Genomic DNA, 18,049 nt, shown 5'->3' with positions numbered 1-18,049 from the left:
TTACACAAACAGCAGATATGAATCAGTTGTCTAATATCTTATCCACACATCCATTTCACCACTTTCATAATAAAATAAAGTTTACAATATAAAAATGAGGAAAAAGGTTTTTAATACATTAGCTGATAGCTATTTGGTTCTACTTTCATGTGAGGTAAATGGAAAGCAAGAAACATATTTCTCTATCCCATTTCTTTCGAAACACTTGAGACAAAATGATATTAAAGAACTGAAAGAATGTGAAGGCCATTCCAGAATGTTAGATAACAAGCAATTAACGATTCTAAATGATAATATCATTCTTAAGTATTTGAAAGCTATTGAAAATATGTTTATAATGTCCAACAACAGCTGTATTATCCTATCTACATGTTGTGCCACAATACTGGTCAACTGTGTGGAGAGCAAAACAATTTTAGGTTCAGAATATAGTATTCAGAAACACTTAAACTGTTTGAAAGAGATGAAGATTCACTAAAATTTATTGGTTGTATAACAATATTACAACTACAATTAATGCATTAACTTTAATTAATTGGTGTGTGGCACATTGGACAAGTGTCTTCTACTATAACATTGGGCCAACCAAAGCCTTATGAGTAGATTTGGTAGACAGAAACTGAAAGAAGTCTGTCGAAGATACATATATATATATATATGTGTATATGTGTGTGTGTGTGTGTGTGTGGTGTGTGTGTGTGTGTGTTTGTGTCTGTGTTTGTCCCTCTACCATTGCTTGACAACCAATGTTGGTGTGTTTACGTCACCATAAATTGACAGTTTGGCAAAAGAAACCAATGGAATAAGTACTAGGCTTATGAAAGAATAAATCCAGGGGTTGACTGTTCAACCAAAACATTTCAAGGCGGTGCTCCAGCATGGCTGCAGTCTAATGACTGAAACAAATAACAGAATATAGTGAAAGAGAGAGAGAGAGAGCATGCATATGGCATACATGTATATGCAACATACATATACAGAGGCAAACATATATATAAAAATTCAACTGACCGTTTACGTGACTCCCTATCAGGATTTGTGTTGTCTATCACAACACTCTTCCCATTTTCTAAATTCTGCCGACACAAAGCAACACATTTTTTCCAATTTCCAAGTATGTCCTGGTTAAATAAACACAAAACAATAAAACAACATTAATAAGTAAGCAAATAAAAACAGACCTGTACAAATCATGTCTGGTAATGAAATGTTTTTTAAGTCCCCTAAAATACAAACGATGATGAAAGGAGATAGGGGAGATGAGGAGAAATGGGTCCTGTAACGGTCAAAAGGCAGTTGTAAAGATTATATTTTAGATGTCAGAGATTTGCTCAAGTTGTCCCCAGCTCTAGAATATTTGGTCAGCAAATATGTCATTGGAATGCTTCAGCAAAGTTGATTTGGGACAACTCAATATTACCAATAGCAACACAAACACCATCATCATCATCTCCACCATCTTTCACCAGCTGCTGGCTTTATAAAACAACAATAAAACTTAATTACTTAACCTACTGAATGTAGCCAACCTACGTCTCCCACACAACAAACTCACTACTCTCTTGGAAAAGGGAACCAGTGCAAATTTTAAAATCCTAGAGTTATAGCAATACCCCAACCACAATAAAATTGGGATAGACCACATTTAGGGAACTCATTTCATTCTATAGGTTTGTTCAAGCAGTGCCAACTGAAGTTAAGTAATAACAAATGCCTACACACCATCACCACCAAGGGAGCCTCAATAAAGCCATCTAACCTGCTAGAAATAGTGGCCAAATATCACTTAAATCAAGCCCTACTGTCTTAAAAAAGATCAATTGGATAATGTACTCCTAGGTACATTATGTCTGAAAATAAGAACAAAGGATGCCATCACAAGTGCAACACCTCTGATGAGAGAGTTGATTGATCAAGGGTGGTCTACTTGATAAGCGCTAAAGAACAATTGCCAAAAGCAGATGCAAAATGATCCAAAACAAGATTAAAGAGCAATCCAGCCATTGTACTAGACCTGTAGAAAAAAGAACCTGAAGTGAGAGAAGGGAGAGGGATAGAAAGAGAGAGAGAGAGAGAAAAATGAATGTGACAGAAGGGGAGGGGTGGAGAAATTATTTTCAACATATTGCTAGTGAGATAAAGTCAAATAACTGTTGGTGTCATGTAACCTAGTACTACCTGCCACATGGTTAGGTGATTGATCACTAGAAACCACCAGCACCATTTCAATAAATTTATTGAATGAGAACAATACCCAGAAGGATTAAAAATAAAACCTTCCCAAGGGCAGAAGAGTTTCTCAGGAAGAGCTAATATAGGTGTAGGCATGACTGTGTTGTATGAAGCTTGCTTCCCAACTTCATGGTTCTGGGTTCAGTCCCACTGCGTGGCACCTTGGGCAAGTGTCTTCTACAATAGCCTCAGGCTGGCCAAAGCCATGTGAGTGGATTTGGTAGACAAAAACTGAAAGAAGCCTGTCATGTGTGTGCGTGTGTGTTTGTCGATTTCTTTGACTACAACCCTTTAAGGTGGTGCTCCAGCATGGTCACAGTCAAATGACTGAAACGTGTAGAATAAAAGAATATAATCACATGTGGAAAGGAAACAGTAATACTAATTTATCTACCTATTGGAACACAAGCAGCAATGTTTCTACATCTGCTTTTTTTTAATGTCAGCATGAGTTAGAAACATTTTGAGGTAGTATTCTGCAGCTGGATGCCCTTCTTCATACCAAACCTTATTCGTTTTTCAACTAAAGTACTTTATTCCACATCATTACATACAGAAGCATAGCTGCACTTTTGTCTATAGGAGACAATGTTACCACAGCTCCAGCAATATCAATGTACACACATACACACACAAATAGATAAATATATATAGAGAGAAAGAGAGAGTCATGTATGTGTGATTAAGAAGCTTGCTTCCCAACCATATAGTTTCTGGGTTCAGTTCCACTGCATGCCACCTTAAACAAGTGTCTTCTACCATACCTGGGCTGATCAAAACCTTGTGAGTGGATTTGGTAGAGGAGAAACTGACATACATGACCATAGTCCAATGACTGGTACAAGTAAAAGATAAAGATAATGATGATGGTGGTGATGATGATTTAATTTATTTGCCACAAGGGCGAAGGATGAGGGGGGACAATATAGAGACAGACATAAAGTGCGGGGGTTTACATATAATGATGAAATGATAAAAAAAACAGCATACATGGTATACACTGAAAAAGAAAAGGCATATGCATAGCATAGAAAGATAAAAATAAAAAATTAAAAAATGGTGGGGAGAATGATAAAGATGTGGCCCTCCTGATACAGGAAGGCCTCTAGGGTTAATCAAGGAACCCCACTGTCTGAGATTTCCTTGAAACTCTAGGAGCAACTGTCCTCTCCAATTCCTTCTCTCCAACTCACAGGTCTACACTTAGAGAGGTACCATCTACTCTTGCCATTTTTGCAACTTTCACCCACCTTTCAATAAACCCACTCGTGAACAGCACTTTCCTCTCCGCTCACAATTTCCTTATTCAAGTGAAACTGGAAGAAGTCAATGAGGACTCTACCAAAAAGGAATGTATCATCCTCATACCTTTCAGCTTTGTCCAAAAACAACCTTTCACCACAACCACCAGGCAAAGAAAAACTGCCTTGCCTGCCTGATTGAAGGAGAATAGTTGTGTTATCATCACTACAGACTCAGCCGACAAACAGCTCTGTCCCACATGACAGCAGCTGTTCAACATAACCCCATAAGTCAGCAATGCCTGGCCACTGAACGAGGGTATGCAGTACGGTTTCGTCACTCTGCATGAATCCTTCCTACTATACGCACACAACTTGAAATTTTAGGAGATGAGGGATAGTTGATTGCATCGACTCTGGTGCTCAACTGATACTTATTTTATCGACCTTGAAAAAATGAAAGGTAAAGTTGACCCTGGCAGAATTTGAACTCAGAATGTAATGAGCATGGCTGTGTGATAAGAAGTTTGCTTCTCAACCACATGATTCTGATTTCAGTTCCACTGTGTGGCACCTTAGGTAAATATCTTCTACTATAGTCTTGTTGGGTCAACTAAAGCCTTGTGAGTGGATTTGCGTGACAGAAACCAAAGAAGCTCATCGTATATATATATATATATATATATATATATATATATATATATATATATATATATATATGGTATTTTTATATAATAATATATTTTTATATGTAAAGCATAATGTTATACATGTATGTATATTCTTGTAATTGTCATTTTAGTAAATAAATAAGTTGACATAATATAATGTCTAAAAGTAGATGAACCACCTATTGATCCCCTCCATTTTCTTATTGCTATATATATATATATATATATATATATATATATATATATATTCATATAGATATATGTGTTTAGCTCTCTGTAATTTAGCAGTTCAGCAAAAGAGGCTGATAGAATAAGTACCAGGCTTAACAAAAGAAGAAAAAAAGTGCTGAGGTCGATTCATTCAACTAAAATTTCTTCAAAGCACCACCCTATCATGGCCACAGTCTAATGACTGAAACAAGTAGAAGATAAAAAAAACAACTGCAAGGCACTTTGTACAACACATTTCGTCTACCAATTCTTCAAATGAATCCTCATATATTAGCAGAAGGCCATAAATGTATAATGTATAGAAAATTTGGTTGAACCACTCGATATACTGGTATTACTGGTAAGTGCTTTACCTATTTTGAATAGATGAAACTAAATCTGAAAGGCAGGCATCTAGTTTGAGACTTTACTATTCCTACCTTCCTACCACACCATTATTCTAAAAATAATGATCATTTATTTGTCACAAAAACGAGGAGGACAACAGTGGTAGTGGTAATGACGATGACCATCGTGTCAATGATGATAGTGGTGATAATGATGATGATAGTGGTGATAATGATGATGATAATGATAGCTGAAAGTTTCCATACTGACCTTTATTAATATATCAGCACAGAATTATTCACAGACAAAAACACCAAGTATTTAACAAGACAGACAAGATAGAAAAACCAACAAAAACTTCTGAAAAAAATAATAAATAACTCAGGTTGATAACACCGGCAAGACACAAAATACTACACACAAAACAAGGAAAAGAAGAGCCAATGGCATTGCAAAAATTAGTATTCATTGTTCTGAATGTCAACAACATTGGTGATATTCAACTAACAGGGTGGAATTTTGAGTGTGCGTATGTGTGTACGTGCATGTGTGTGCACGTGTGTGTGTAAAAAGAGACCTGTTTGTCGAGTCTACTATTCAAATGTTTTGTCTGCAAGGCATTTCAAACATCACAGAACATTCCAATCTATCATTACAATACATTCTTTTAAACTTTTATATCAAGTTTTGGGTGGGGAGAGAAACATAACCAGGGTAGAGGGTAAAAGAATTAGTTTTTAAGTTATTATCCAATTAAGATGAGGTTCCTCAAAAACATAACAATTTTCATTGCTTCGATCTATTTCTGAGTTTGCTACCTCTTTATTGATTTTGCAATGGATATGACAGCATTATCATTAACATAACCAGTTTTTATAATGTATTTAACTGGTCTATAATACTGCATCATTCTTTTAGTCAATTATTCAGTGGATGTCTTCTTCCATACCTTACCTAACCCTTCCCTCTTGTTTTATCATTTGAACCAAATCCTATCTTAGCTACCATCAACAATTAGCTTTCACCATAATATATGACCAAGCACTTTCATCACTTGTCCAAGCCATCATCCCTTTCCCATTCTCTCATACATTACATGATATTTCTGATAACTATTCTGTCATAGATCTTCTATGATGTTCAATCTTTCAGATTTATGTTGCATGTCCAGAAGAACAGGCTTGCATTATTCCCCATCTAGTTATTGAGAAGTTCAGCCATCATTGACCAAGTGCTCACTGATAATCACCCAGTCCACCACTACCATTGCTACTACTACTGCTACCACCAACACCAGCTTGTCACTATCATTATTTTTATATTCTGCTCCACCCATTCCTTATTCCTTCCCACTTATAACCAACTTCTATTTCTGAGAGATAATGTTGAAACTTCTCTCAGATTTCAAAAATTTGAATGACTGAGAGAGATACTTCATGAAAGTAGGGCACTAGTCTAGTCTACTATAGGAATAACCCAAAGAAGAATTTGATCTAATTGCTGAAATTTAACAAAACATTTGTCATTTATACAATTTCTTATATCACATTTCTCTGACAGCACCTGAAACGATTCCAACAACACACAATTCAACCTACTTTTGAATTCCATTTTTAACACTCTTCCTCGAGGGCTAGGAGGTAAATAAGTTTGACTGTCTAAAAAGAATTGAGTTTTAAAATGCAATAAAAATAGAAATTTATTTACTATCCCTTCCTTTCAGATTTTTGTTTTAATTGTTACTTTATTTCCTACAACTTCTTATATGAAAGATGGAGAACATTTAGCTGCTTCAATGATATATCTCTCCTAGCCCCATTCTCTTGATGATTATATAAGATGAAGTTTACAATGCATTTTCTAGTTCACTTCTTTGGTGTTCACTAAAAAATATGCATGTTAAATAAAAATCTAACGAATGTAGTAATTTATTTGCCTATATTTTTTCTTTAATTTTAATTTTATTTTTAACAAGTATTTCTTGTTTGAAATGGCTGAAGAAAGGGAAAAAAATGTTTGTTTGGATTTAAGATCAATGAAGAATAGAGTGGCATAAATGACAGAAGACAAACAGGAAATCTAAATTTGGATAACTTCATTGCACTGCCAAAGAAGTGGGGAAAACTGACCTATTATAAAAAGAAGTGGGGACAGAGAGATAGAAAGAGGGCAAGAGAAAGATAGGGATATAAAGAAGGAGGAGGAAAGGATTGAGTTAGGGGAATCAGAAATGGGGTGAGAGATATAAGAGGAAGAGAAAGCAATAAAGGAAGTGAGAAGGTAGAGAGATATAGAGAGAAATATAAGGGTGATAGGAAGATAGAGTAATGAATTGCATGATGGAATGTTCAAGCAAGGAGTGTGTAATGTATATTTTCTTGTGCATATATGTATGTACAGGGTGTATATACTGCAGAACAGATATGCAAGTGTGCAAGTGGAGTAGGTTGTATGGTATATGTGATATGCTTTTCTATTTGTGTATGCATAAGCAGCTGAATATATGTGTGGCTAATGAAAATGCATAAGGCCTTATGTATGCACATGTGTTTGCAATTAGTGCATGTATGTGTTAGCATCTAAAATGGCCTATAAGACGAGATTATGTACATGCATTCTGGGTGAAAAAGAGAGAGTGAGTGACTATATTATTGGTGTTATGGCTGCATGGAGTATGTGAGTATAAGTTGTGGGATATTTGTAATTAGGATGTCTGTGTATCTAATTGTAAAAAGCTGGGCAAAGGAGAATGGAAGTGTGTGTGTGTGGTGTGTGTGTGTGTGGTGTGTGTGTGTGTGGTGTGTGTGTGTGTGTGTGTGTGTGTGTGTGTGTTTATGCATACATATATTACAGATTTGAGTGTATATCTGCAAGAATATGTATATATATATATATATAAATATATATATATAACTGGATTATTTGCACACATATCACACATACACACACATGTGCGTATATGCATGTGTGTATATGAGAGAATGAGATAGATAGGCAGATGGATGTGTATGTATGTGTTAGACTCATGTTGCATTTGTGATGAGTGTGGAAAGAGACAGATACAAACTGACAGAGAAAACACTTCAAGAATCATCACTGAAACTAGTCTCCACCATACTATTTGAAGACTGAACATGAAATAACAGCATGCTCAGACAAATGCTCGCTGAAAATGAATGAGCAACAACATTACTGAAAGAACAGCAGCTTAACATATAACATATCACACACAGCAATATGGTCGATATACACAAGCACAGAGAAACAGCAACACATATACAAGTATACACACATACACATAATGTAATGACTGCAAGACATACACAACAAAAGTTATCCTGGATGTCTATAGTAGCTGTAAAATACATGAACACAAACACAAGCAGCTCTAACAAGCATACACCTCTGTACACACACACACACACAACCAGGACCCCCATCACTACCCACACCATCACATAGATAAATACTGTTCAAACTAAAGAGCAACATAGACAAATGAATAGCAAGACAGTTTGATAGGCCAAACAATCTCAACTCATTGTTTTAATGTGACAGTCTCATTAGCAAAATAAATAAATTCTTCCTACATCAATTGCAAATTGCACCTTCTGGAAAAGAGGACAATGATTTTTTTTTTAAATGTGGAATTGGCCTTGAAAGGATTGCTGCCCTCTATAGTCAAACAAACATGAACATTTATCATAAATTCTAACCTTGCAGCCCATTATTGTTTCTCTCTCTCTCTCTCTCTCACTATATATATATATATATATATATATATATATATATATATATATATTTGTCCCATTGATTTTGTTGTTGGAATAGTTTCACTGAGCAGTTGTGTTTCAACCAATTTATCATACAAAGGTAAAAGTCCAACAAACAATCTAGAGGGTCCAGCACCCCATAAAAATCAGTTCCAGCACATTAGTTAGGGCTTTAAACCTGCATCTGATGAAAATTCTAGTTGACCAATCATCTAAATAGTGTAGGTATGCTATCTGAAGTGTGGCCTACATGTTAAAAGTGCTATATTTTGTTCTTACCTTGAGCAAATGTAGAAACTACATACTTAGTCTCCTAACCAGTTCATAATATTCTATTTTTGAGAGATGTAGCTTCTGCAATTTCTGAAGACAATCTACTAAACCCTTTCGATTCCAACCCACCTGAGACCACCCCTGGTTCTATGACACAAACTTACTGTTTTAACCCTTCAGCATTTAAACCTAAATACTTTACTTGTTATGCAACCACACAATCGAAATCTTGAAGCTACAAGATAATGCACGATTAATTTAAAACAGAGTAACTGAATAAGCATTACCTTTGACAATAATTTGAATGCTAAAGGATTAAAATGATCTAAATTAAAATCTTCCATTAAAATTTTATGTTAATATTTTCCAGATGCCAGTTTAATAAGGAGGAATTTATTGTACTAAATTAACTGAAACAAGAGCATTATATATCAACAGAAATAAAGTAACAAAAGGGTTAAAAAAGAAGTTCATCATTATCATTTAACGTCCATTTTTCTATGTTTGCATGGGTTAGACAGAACTTGAGGCAGATTTTCTACAGCCAGATGCCCTTTTGGTTGATAACCCTCACCTCCAGGCAAAGTATTATTTTCCCAACTGCTATACATGTTTTTCATTGAAAACAGGAAAAGAAAAACCTCGTTGTGTGATGAAGATGATAATGATTTACAACCATCATGTGATGTCTTGGCAAGGGTTCAAACACATACACACACACATGTATATACAACAGAGTTCTTTCAGTTTCCATCTACCAAACCCACTCAGAAAGCTTCGGTAGGCCCAGGGCTAAAGTAGAATGCACAACCTAAACAAAAAAGAAATAAATGAAAATAATAGGCATGACAAGCTAGAGACAACTAAGCAGCAGCAAGCATCATCATAACTACCACCATTATCATTAACAGGTGTAAACATACTTCAGTCAACTCTTGAAGGTAAAATGAAGATCAGCATTAATGTTGCACTCCATTTTGTTCCCCATGAGCTACTTCAAGCTACATCCACCAATCACCACTACCCGTATTAAATTCTTTTGTACTTTTTCCATGCCAACAAAGCTTTCATAATTCTTCAAAATCATTCCTGAATAACTATAGAATTACAAAAACAAGGATCAAAAGAAACCTTTAGCATCATGTAACTCTGTTAGGCTATTTTAAACACTTGCACCAGACTAGTGACATTAAAAACAGTTTTACAGAAATTCAAGATTCAAGAAACAAGAGGTCACAATACTTTCATAGAAAGTAGTATACTTTTCCATTCTTCTCATTTTTGTAAAGTGCATTTTATGAATTTTGTAATAGTCACAAGAGCCTAGACATAATAACATACTGAAAATACACATCTAGAACTTACCTACATAATTATAATTATAAACAGCAGCTAGTTCCCCTCTCAACTTAGTTTGACCTCAATACTCCTATTGACACAGTAAAGCCTTCCAATATACAGATGGTTGCTATCTGATCTCTTCTGGTTTACCTTATCTGACCCTCTACTATAAATAGACTAAAGCTTTACACAGTTTATGACTAGGTTTAAAAACATACCAATCTTAACCTTTCAGTATTTTTCCTATGTGCAGAGAACCCAGGAACATATTCAACTTGACCCCTTCTAATACAGAAGTGGGTGATTTGAGGGTGATTTTACTATTTCTAGTAAATCAACTAACAATATAAAGTCTGCTCCACTGATTTGATTTTCTTGTCAACAATGATATCTTTGAATAATCACAGATAAAGTTACAAGAATTTTAATTCTTCACTTTATTTTTTATCAAACATAAACAGCATTAATGTAGAGGATGTCAATCTCACAGAGAAAATGTAAATGTACACCATGTTCATGGCTCTAGCTGTCAGCTACTGTGACTCTGAAGGTGCCAGTTTCTGAGACATGGAGACCTCTGACAGGAACATGTTATCTATGGTCAAGAGAAACATTTTCAACAGGACATTATCATGACATCCAAGTCTATCCATCAGATTTTAGGACATTATCAATGACAACCCGAACAGCTTCATGAGAGTCCTCACCAAGCAGTTCAAGGTGGCAAGATCCACAATCAGAGGCGTGGTGCATGATGACATCGGATACAAGTCCTATGTGACAAGGAGAATGCAGTCTGTACCTGGAAAGACCCAAGAAAAACCTGATCACATGATCATGTGACACCTAACACCATGTGCTCTTCTAGCTTTCTTGATTTGAATACCTTGGATTGCTGCATCTGTGGCATTGTTGGGGTGAAAAATATGGGCCACCAATCCCACATGCCAAAGATTCCTTGGCAAGACTGACATTGTGGGCATGGGACACTTGATCCTGGTGTGCAGTTGTTTCTGGGGCTACAGTGGGCTGGGGATGGTTTCATTGAAAGACCTGTTACTGTGACATATCTAGTTGAATGTATGAACTGTTTTTCTGTGAGTACGTCGTTTTAATTTGTTTTTGTTCTCATTTGTTGACATACACACGTGTGTGTGTGTGTATGTGTGTGCGCATGCATGCGTGCATGCTCATCATCACATCATTGTTATCATTATTATCAACATCATCAGTTTTACATCCACTTTTCAATGCAGAAATGAATAGGATGGTTTCCACATTCATTACCAACATGTTTTCCATGGCTGGATACATTTCCTCTTGCCAACCACTTGTACCAGCTGCACTTTATCATGACTTCAGTAATAGAAAGAATGGCAAGACTAAATAATCCTTACTATCCTACATTGTCTCTCTTCATTTGCCCACCACTACCAAAAGGTTGTCCTATCCCCAGTAGCTAGAAGAAAGTATAATGAAAGAAGTCAAGAGTAAGAAAGTGTTAATAGGGAGAGTAATGAAAGAGGACCAGAGAGATAGAAAGAAAAGGTTAATATGTAGGATTAAAGGAAGTAAGAGGGTAACAGATAGTGCCTTGCTGGTTGTTGATATGAAGGTTCAATAAAAACAGCATAACTGATATGATGGGGGAAAAGGGAAATAAGAGGGGGGTCAGATGGTAGAAGAGAGAGTACTGGAAGGGAAAGAGTGATGTGAGAAAGGGAGTGCAGAGGAAGACAGTGAAGGAAAAGGAGTAATACATAGATGCAGGCATAGCTGTGTGTTAAGAAGCTTGCTTCCCAATCACATGGTTTTGGATTCAGTCCCACTGCATGGCACCTTGGGCAAGTGTCTTCTATTGCCTCAAGTTGACCAAAGCCTTGCGAGTGGATTTGCTACATGGAAACTGAAAGAAGCCTGTCTTATGTTTGTTTGTTTGTGTGTGTGTGTGTCTTCGTGCTCCTACCACTACTTGACAACTGGTGTAGGTTGGTTTACATCCCCGTAACATTGCAGTTCAGCAAAAAGAGGCTAACAGAATAAGTACCAGACTTTATAAAAAAATAAGTTCTGGAATCAATTCATTCCACTAAAAGTTCTTCAAGGAAGTGCCCCAGCATGACCGCAGTCTAATGACTGTAACAGATAAAAAATAAAGGTATCCGTAATGATTGATAAAAGAAAGAGTAATGGGAGAGGCAGAGAGAAAGATGGTTAGCAATAAAGAATGATAGAGTGGGATTGGATACAGACAGATCTAATGCAATGCCATTTCTCAAGTGACATTGAGAGAGACAGAGTGAATGTGACATATTATAGCCAAACTCTGAAGAAAGCTGCAACGAGAATGCTAAGTTTAAGCTATGCAAGTAATTATCATTACCATAACTTGTATTAATATTAATGATCTCCTTAAACTGTTATAAATTATATATATGACATCTCTTTATTCAGCATTATGCAAACATAACTAATCATATAAATAATCTCTTTCTCTCTCCTCTTCTCGCACCACCTTTTGGCAGCTTTGCCTAAAAGTTCATTTACACATGTAAAAGAGCAACTTATGTATGTCATATATTATTCCCAATTTCTCAAGTAAAGACATAGCAAGCAAGTGTTCTTAGTTTAAACTATGCATATAATTATTATTTACATTACTTTTTTTCCTGCTCAGAAGAGACAATGACTCAACAGAGAAGGTAACATATCTCCTAGATATGTCACCCTTGAATAAAAATCTGAATAGCAGAGACATACAAGCTGCAGTGAAATCAACTCTTGCTGGAGAGAAGCAATTCTGGAAAAACCTTGATAGAGTGTAGAAGGTACACACCAGTCCTGCCAGGCAGTTTTTCTAGAGCAGGTGGAACAATAGTTCTCAGTCTATGCTGTAAAATGGTTTCTGATAGAAAGAGTACAAAAAGCACAAGAAAAAGATGACAGTGAAATCAGCAAAAATATCGTAATTGAATATACAGGGCCTTACATGGTAGTGGAAGTGACCATTTGGGAAAATCTGGCTATGTGTGAGTGTCATCAAATGATTGCACCAACTCACTTCTTTTTAGATGCAGAAAATAGACACAAACAACCCCAAAACCACCAGAAACTTTTTACTCTGAGTTAACACAGTGAAAGGTAGACCTGGAGAGATTGTAAAGATTAGAAGTGAATAGATGTGTACAATGCTTATTGTACAAACGGTAAGACAGAGAAAAGCTTCAGCCAGAATTCTTACAGTAAGGAACTCAATTAAAAGTTCTTCTGAATGGGTATCAATGCTGGAGTTGTTAGAATAGGCAGAGTATGGGATAAAGTAACTGAGGTAGCCAGAGTAAATAACAGAATAACTTGTTTCCAATTTTGGCACAAGGCCAGCAATTTCAAAGGAGTGGGTAAGTAAATTACACCAACTCCAGTGCTCTTTTTATCGACCCCAAAAATATAAAAGCCAAAGTTGACCCAGGCAGCATTGGAACTCAGGATGTGAATATAAACGAAATGCCGTTAAGTATTTTGCCCAGTGTGCTAACAATCCTGTCAGTTTCCCACCTTAAGCAACAGAATAATTAAAGTAAGAACTATTTAATTTTTGTATTTGGTTTTCAGGATTCTTTATGTGAATTTATGTGTTGAAACAAATTTTGTTGGCTCTAGGGAGTCATCACACCAACACACACACTGGCTCAATTCCACACCTTTATTATTAGGCAACAGGTTAAATATCTATCAAACTAGTTGATAGTTTGTTTAACTTGTTGATTAAACAGTCAATTGTTTGGAGGGGGGAGGGTTTTAGGGGGGGGGTCAGTTCTTTCATTGCCATTCACAACCTTTTCAGTGACTTCTCTCCCATTTTGTTATAGGGGCTGTATTTGCCTGTCTAAGATCCTGTTGCTTGAATGTGTGTGTGTGTGATTATCTGCATGTGTATGTATGTGTATGTGTTACTGTGTGAATGTGTATATACCTGTGTTTGCATGTGTGAGAGTGTATGTATGTGTATGCTTTTGTACATGTCTGTATTTTTGCATCCATGTGTGCATGCTTGTGTCATGTGCATGGATGTGTCTGTGTGTGTGTATACTCTGCATCCATACATGTATGCACCTGTGCATGTGAGGGGGTGTGTTTATGCATGTATGCTTGTGTGTGTGTGAGTGTGTATTTGTGCATGTGTATGCATAGTATGTGTATGCCTTATGTATGTCAGTGTGTGCTTATGTCTGTATATGAGTGCACATGCATATACATGGTGTAGGTTTGTGTATGATTGTGTATTTCTGTGTCCATTTGGGTGTGTGTGTGTCTATGTGAGTGCTTGAATGAGTGTATGTATGTGTGTGCACATATGCCTGTGTATGTATGTGGGTATCTGCATGTATGTGCACTCATGCCTGTCTGTGTGAACCCTATGAAACATGGAGACATGCACAGAACTTCATGCACAGCATGCAGTTCTCTGGATACAACCAGAAAGATAGGGTTCAAGTATACAGGGGTGCCAGAAAGAAATTAGATAACATAATCTGTAATAATGTCAGTGGTACCCATCCTAGATACCAAAGTAAACACTGGAACAGTATACAGAGGGTTTGTAACAAAGCTGATAAATATAAGGCTGATAAATATCAAGGACTGATGTCTGTAGAGGCCACACTGCATGGGGAATTAGCACGTAGGTTTAAGAAGGCTTTGAAGGACATCAAACTCAACATTAAGATTCAGAAACCAGGGAGGTCCATCAGATCCCAATTATGTAGGACATACCCCTTTGACAATACCACATACACTGGTAAGAACTGTGTGGTATGTACCTTTAATCCCAGTATTAAGTGTAAGACTAGGAATGTAGTCTACAGCATAAGATGCATGAAAGGAGTTTGTAAGGACAGGAGCATAGCATACATTGGAGAGACCTATACGAGTTTAGCAGAAAGGCTGAATGAACATTAGAGAGAGTATAATGATGGGAAACTAACATCTGCATGTTGTCCAAACACACAAGGGACTCGTTATTAAGACCAATGTTTCTCAACTAGGATCCATATGGCCCCTAAGAATCCATATAAGTTTTTGGGGGTCCACACAACTAAATAGTAAGCTGGGGATCCACAAAAGTTCTTTAAGAGACCCTAAAAAATTTTGCTTTCGCTGTATGTATTGGTATGTACTGCAAGAAACAGTTACATTTCTTTCTCTAGCATTTTACATAGTTCAACCTACACAAGTGAATGTGTGAAAAACAAAATAGGAATTTTGAAAGAAGTTTCTATAAAACTAGTTTTTAAACATTGAATAGCTATGAGGATCCACCAGGATAAAATAGTTATCAAAGGGGTCCATGGATAAAAAATGGTTGAGAACCTTTGACATAACTATAAGAATGTGTCCTTATAAATGAAACATTACTCATACTGAATAGAAAATACATGTAGGAGGTAGAGATACTTCAATACCATAGATACCACCTGTGCAGAGTAAATACACAGGTATATTTGAATAGACAGGTAGGTACATAGGTAGAATCATAAAGTAGGTAGGTAGGTAGATGGGTGGCTGGATAAGTAGATAGGTAGGCAGGCAGTCATGTAGGTAAATAAGTAGGATTGTATTTAGGTGGTAAGGTTAGTTATGTAGAATGCTAGTTAGTTAACCAAGTAGGGAGGTAAGTATATAGGGAGACAGGCAGGTAGATAAATAGGTAAGTAGATAAATAAGTAGTACAGATAGATATGCACATACATCCACACACAGCCCCCACACACATGCACAGGCATACATGTACCATGCATACGAAAGGGGCACACATACACACACGTAAATAGGCACAGGCACATGCACATGCACGTGCAGACACTCACACAAGCATTCACACATAAACACATACATACAAGGACAGAGGAACACACAACCATACACAAACCAACATACACATCATGTATTTGCACATAAACACACACATGTACAGACACACATACATACACATGAGCACACAGACATACACAGGCACACACACACACATGCACATACAAACATGCACATAGATGCAGAAGTACACATACGTGCACACACACACACACACCACACACAAGCATATATGTACACACTCATGCACGCACACAGATACAGGGATACAGACACAGACATGCATATATGCACACATATAATCTCACACACAGACACACACCATATTCATATACCCCTACCATATTCTACACACATACAAGCAACGAGGACTCAGGCAAACACAGCCCCTATAATGAAATGGGAATCACTGAAAAAGTTGTGAATGGCAACAAAATAAGTCTGACAAACAAAATAAAAACAAAACAAAACAAACGATTGACTGTTTAACTAACAAGTTAAACAAATGATCAATTAATTAGGGGGATAGGTATTTAACCAATTAACTAATAATGGAGGAGTGGAATTGAATCAGTGCATGTGTTATTAATATTGTTGTCTCCCTAGAGACAACAAATTCATCACTGTCCCAAAAAACCTAGTCGGTATAGTTTGAAAAACTGCAAGTTAGTGACATAACAGGTAACAAAATATATGTGTGTGTATGTGTGGGGGGAGGAGTTACCAAGCATGGGAACCACAAATAAAGAATTAATTTTTTTGCAATAAGGTTTAGTACATTGAATTTGAGAGTTTCCTCTTCTCCCACCAGTATCAGAAGCACTTCATAAAAATGACTAAGCCGTAAAATTCAAAAACATAAGTGATAGACTATACACAAAGTAAACTTTCTTAACCCAGAATGCAAAATTTAGAACAGTAAAGACAAAAAAAAAAAACAAAAGAAAATTAATATCAAGGTCAAATACTTTTAACAACAATAAATTAGAAATAGTAAAGTAATGACAATTTTCTTACAAATACAGAAGGCCCTTCTTCAAAAGGGAACAGAATCACACTGAATTATATTAAACCCAGTAAAATTACTGGTACTCTTTCATTAACTATAGATGGATGAAAAGTAATCTGAATCTGAACATGGCAAACTTTGACCACACAATCTTGTAGCAATAAATCTATATAACAATAAAAATTGAGTATCTTCACATATACCGAAGGCTCTTTTTGAAAAGGGAACAGAATCACAATGAATTAAACTAAACCTAGTAAAACTACTAGTACTCTTTCATCTCTCTATCTATCTATATCTATCTATATATATATATATATACTTTATTTAAAGCAGCAGAAAATTCAACAAAATCTGTTACTCTGAGTTTCTCGTTGCCGTTCATCAGACAGTTTTTGCTAGATTCTAGCAAAAACTGTCTGATGAACGGCAACGAGAAACTCAGAGTAACAGATTTTGTTGAATTTTCTGCTGCTTTAAATAAAGCATATTACTCTACCACTGGTATTTGAGTACTCTTTTTTCCACCTTGTTTCACATTTATGTGTTTACTCCGGTATATATATATATATATATATATATATATATATACATAATCCTTTGTATCTCTGTCTGTTCCCAATGCATTCTCAAACAGCACAACCAAATTAAATCAAATTTTATATGGTAATACTACGAGACCTCAGGAGTATCAACATGTAATTAGTTTGGATTAAAACAATGCAAGAATAAAAGTGAAACCTTCAATGGAGTAACAGTTATAGTTTCACTTTTATATTGTTTCACTTTTAATAGTTTCACATTTATATTGTTTCACTTTTAATAGTTTCATTATATATATATATATATATATATATATATATATATATATATCAAACTAAGGTTATAGAACAAACAAATGCAAGGTCATCCACATAACATTTCATAACTCAAACATTTAATCATAGAATATACATTTAAACATCACGGAAGATGGAATGTAACTCATCTGTACAAGCATATAAGAAAGTGCGAGAAAAAATGTGTGAATACAGTTCATCACGGTTAAAAGCTAATACTTTAGCAATCAAGAAAAATATA

The 18,049-nt window shown here is 35.9% G+C and overlaps 1 protein-coding gene across 2 annotated transcripts in view; it reads right to left on the bottom strand.

Annotated features, from left to right (window-relative positions):
* Positions 1-18,049, bottom strand: part of LOC115213950 (uncharacterized protein F21D5.5) — an 87,288-nt gene that overhangs the window by 11,884 nt on the left and 57,355 nt on the right. For both annotated transcript variants that reach the window (XM_036501701.1, XM_029782955.2), the window contains exon 15: positions 1,012-1,121. In XM_036501701.1, the coding sequence (XP_036357594.1) occupies positions 1,012-1,121 (110 nt within the window). The remainder of the gene's footprint in view (positions 1-1,011; positions 1,122-18,049) is intronic.

This window comes from Octopus sinensis, linkage group LG1 (assembly GCF_006345805.1).
Source record: "Octopus sinensis linkage group LG1, ASM634580v1, whole genome shotgun sequence".
NCBI lineage: Eukaryota > Metazoa > Mollusca > Cephalopoda > Octopoda > Octopodidae > Octopus > Octopus sinensis.
The sequence above is the reverse complement of the archived record's forward strand: the minus strand, read 5'-3'. Positions and strand labels throughout refer to the sequence as shown.